General features: G+C 51.3%; 1 protein-coding gene across 1 annotated transcript; it reads right to left on the bottom strand.

The window, feature by feature from the left end:
• Nucleotides 1-524: 524 nt before the first annotated feature.
• On the bottom strand, nt 525-1,133 carry LOC135389707 (uncharacterized). Its single transcript, XM_064619740.1, has one exon. The coding sequence runs from the start codon at nt 1,131-1,133 to the stop codon at nt 525-527; it is 609 nt and encodes a 202-aa protein (XP_064475810.1).
• Nucleotides 1,134-4,263: the final 3,130 nt, after the last annotated feature.

Here is a 4,263-nt window from a genome sequence, read left to right as displayed (position 1 = left end):
CAAATAAATCGTTTCTTTCTTTTAAGAGTGTCATATGAAGTGCGCAATGGAAAGCTCATCATATAAACAAACACGTAGACAGTCTTTGTCACCAGACTGTGGCTGTGTTGGCTATTAAAGCCCAATGGTAACTATATAACTCATATTTGGGTGTAGAGTTAGACGTAAGGTGAGGCCGAATGACAACAATTAATTTGCGGTGTCCAATAAGTTTTCCATTCACACTCGAGGTAACTGTTCGATGGGAAGATCCTATACCCCATGCGTTTGATTGTTTGCCCCGCATGAACTCACGAGTGAACTCCAACAGCCCAGAAAACGAGGGAAAGATCAATTAATTAATTAATCTACCTATGCAGTCGATGAAAACTTCCGGATGCAAGCGCATCGTTAACTGCGACGCGAAGTCCACGGCAACGAGAATCCAGAAGTCACGAAAGGAAGGTGTAGGAGCCCGAGAGGGATGAAGTGAACAGCCCGAGTGACAACAGCAACTGGTTTATTGGACGGGATCGCCTAGGTTGCTATAGGCGCGCGCTCTGCGCTATCTTGCTCATTGTCGATGGTGACGATATGCTACATAGCCCCCCCTCCAGAGACGGCGAAGGGACATCCGACCAACGAACGTGTTTGGTCTTCGGCGGAGAGGGCGTCGTCAAGGGAAAGAGAGCAGCGGCGAGGCACTCGTTGTCGACGTGGGCGGGCTTCAGGCGGTCAATGCTGACTGTGTCCTTATGGCCGTTTACCGAGATGGTGAAATGCTTGGGTGAACGGGACAAGACGAGGTGCGGACCAGAATATGGAGGGTGAAGGGACTTCCGCGTGGCATCAGTTCGAAGATACACGTGAGACACTGTGGCCAATTCGTGGGGAACGTGATGCGGGCGGTTGGAGGGTACACGGGTATCCGTGGGACGAATCTGAGCGAAGGTATGGCGGAGGCGATCAATGTATTCGGGCGCGGCTGTGGAGGGCTGAGCTGACGTGTGGAAGAATTCGCTCGGGAGTCGAAGCGTGGTGCCAAATACAAGCTTAGCACTGCTGCACGAGAGGTCTTGCTTGACGGCAGAACGGACTCCGAGGAGGACGATGGGGACGATGTCAACCCAGTTGGTAGGGTCTGCGTGAGCCATGATGGCTGCCTTGAGCTGCCTGTGTAACCGTTCTACAAGGCCGTTACAAGTAGGTGATAGGCGGTTGTGCGGCTGCGAGATGTCCCCAAGAGCATCGCGAAGGCGGCGTAAAGGTGCGCTTCGAACTGACGGCCTCTGTCGGTGACGATTTTAGATGGGACACCAAACCGAGAGATCCACGATGAAAGGAAGGTGGAAGCGACCGTTCGCGCTGAGGCGTCAGGCATTGATGTGGCTTCAGGCCATCTCGTGAAGCGGTCAACCGCCGTCAGTAGGTAGCGAAACCCTTGACAAGGTGGCAGTGGCCCGACAATGTCCAAGTGCACCACGTCGAAACGTGCGTCGGGAGGGGCGAAACGCCCTACGGGAGCTGTGGTCTGGCGAAAGACTTTGGTGGTCTGGCCAGGCCCCCACAGCTCCCCCTCTTCGCGGCTCTAAAAAAATGTTTGCACGTCATAAACACGTGGTATTACTCCGTCAGGCATCATAGTTGATATCCATTGGCCGAAGGACATTGCGCGCTCCGCTATTGGTTGGCAAAGTTTCAAAAGAGCATTCTTTCGCGCGCTGCCTGTCCGGCGGGCAGTTACGAGAAGAGAAGGGAGAGAAGTGGCAGCGGCGTCTCGCGTCTCGACGATGTCAGTTGACACCACGGTATGATGGCATTGTTCAAAGAGAAGTCCCAGATTTGTTCGTGTGTGAAGGTGACTCAACGCGTGTTGTGATGTTTCCCGACACAAGTATCCTACGTACGAACAGTCTCTCGAGTTCAGAACTGGAATGCAGTGGTGAGCTCACGCCTGAGGAACACTTGTGAGCGCCGTTGCATCTTCAAATGCAGTCACAACTGAGACAGGATTCCGTGTCCGTGCGACAAGCATTGCCCGCTGCGTTGAAACCTTCGCACTGCAACCAACGAAAGGAGATGCTAACCGTGAAATCGCGTGCACTCGTGTGAGCGTCGCTCACTTCTGGGAGTAGAGTGTGTGTTTTTCGAGTTCGAACTTGGTCAACGAACGCAACGATTTGGACTCTGTAGGCACGGTGAATATTTGTGTCAGACTATTGAATCAGTACGATGTTTCAAATAAATGTGTATTTTGTCAAAAATTTGCCTAGTTGTTCTGGAATACGGAATATCAAGCGTCGGGCATGAAAACCAGTAAAAGTAAAAGCCGATGGTAGCCAGTACCGGGCCGAAAGGCGAGCCAAACTGAGAGACTCCTGATTGGCCGAAAGGTAGGCATCATAGTTCATTTTCATTGGTTGCATGTCCAGTGTTGCCTGAATTATCTCAAACTATGGGCTCTATGGGGAGCTGTGGGAGCCTGGTCTGGCAAGCAGGACAGGAAGCAACCCAGGCTCGTATGTCCGCGTGCATTTTGGGCCATACGAAACGCTCAGCAACGAGCTTTTGTGAGGGGCGAATTCCTGGGTGCGAGAGGCGTTGCAGCGACTCGAAGACAGTTCTTCTGAGTGACAAGGGCACGAATGGTCGTTGTCGGCCTGTAGATGTGTCGCACGTGATACGGAGGGAGGAACCGGGAATTTCGAAATCTTCAAAGCATAGAGAGGAGGAAGACTGCCGGAGGCTTTGGAGCTCGACGTCCGCTTGCTGCTCTCGAGCAATGTCCTCGGAGGAACAAGTCGTGCCGTGTATGGCGTCGATGCGGCTGAGTGCGTCCGCGGGACCATTGTCTGAGCCCTTCACATGCACGATGTTGGTGCAGAACTGCGAAAGGAAAGCTAGATGGCGCGTTTCCCGCGGGGAGTAGCAGGTGCTTGCAGATCGAAAGGCAAAAGTCAGGGGCCACCAAATATGTAGGAGCCCGAGAGGGATGAAGTGAACAGCCCGAGTGACAACAACAACTGGTTTATTGGACGGGATCGCCTAGGTTGCTATAGGTCGCGCACTCTGCGCTATCTTCCTCATTGTCGATGGTGATGATATGCTACAAAGGCAAAGGTTGAGACTCGAAACAGCATGCTGCCATGTACATGATGCCGTTTGGGTGAACAGTTAGCACCGGAATCATCAGACTTCCATTGACAGGTGTATTACAATGATATCTTGATCACACTGGATACGACGTGGGCCCAACAATTCCCGTATATTCGACATCACAGCCCATCATATCATGACCCATCATTTAACATCATATCCCATTATTAAACGTCACAGCCCATCACATCCCCGTTATTTAACATCACAGCCAGTTACATCATATGCCATAATTCGTCTGTAACTCAGCTTCAGAACTGGTTCTGAATTCAACTTCAAAACCTATCATTTCTAGTTATGGACAGTAAAGTATAATTAAAGTGATGGGTTGAGATTTGGGGGAGAGCCGCTGGTAGCCGAGCAGTCCGCCTGCCTGAATTCGAGGGCGGCATAGCTCGTGAGACCTGTGCGTCCTTGGTGCGGACTTCACTTCTGTGAGATCAAGTCCTAAATTTTGAGTTTTGCAGTTGGGTGGCGGTGACGTTTTCTGAACTTGAACTGAATACCGCCATCATGGCAGGTTTGTTTTCTTGACTGGTTTTTGCTTCTTTTTGTTTTGCGGTGGTTGGTTGAGAGGACGAGAGTTCAGTAGCTCCTCTTGCGTTGTGGTGTCGCCATAGCGGGGTGCCCAGAGCCGTGTGTGTGTTTGGGACGGGAGGGGGGGGGGGGTTGCCGGCAGTGCTACACCGAAATCCAAAGGGGCAAATGTCACCGCGTTAGCAGTGGGTGGGAAGCTGTACACTCAAGAAGGCATAACAGATCTCGCCGGCTTTATCTCAGCGAATACATGGTGGTCTAGTAGACATCGAAACCTGTTCAAACTTTAGATTTTAGAGCTAAGCAAAAAGCTAATCGTTTACTAAACATCTGAAATTCTTACCGGTATTTAGACGGAACGGCCACGCTTCCACCTTTGTCCTATCAACGTACTCTTTTATTGCAAAACCAAACCTACCTTAGTGACCACTCCGAAGTGCCTTAAAGTGCTCCTTGTATTAAGCTTACGCCGAACCGGACGAACGCCGACATCGAAGACTCTGTGCTCCCAACTGGAGCTCTTGTCATGACAAGTCACTCAGTCCCATCTAAGCGTGCACGCCTTTCTGGGGGTGAAGGAAGCGATAGTGA

This window comes from Ornithodoros turicata, chromosome 3, assembly GCF_037126465.1.
Source record: "Ornithodoros turicata isolate Travis chromosome 3, ASM3712646v1, whole genome shotgun sequence".
NCBI lineage: Eukaryota > Metazoa > Arthropoda > Arachnida > Ixodida > Argasidae > Ornithodoros > Ornithodoros turicata.
The sequence above is the reverse complement of the archived record's forward strand: the minus strand, read 5'-3'. Positions and strand labels throughout refer to the sequence as shown.

Excerpts from the sequence above, each read along its gene's own strand:
- LOC135389707 (XM_064619740.1), bottom strand. The coding sequence starts at position 1,133 with ATGGCTCACGCAGACCCTACCAACTGGGTTGACATCGTCCCCATCGTC.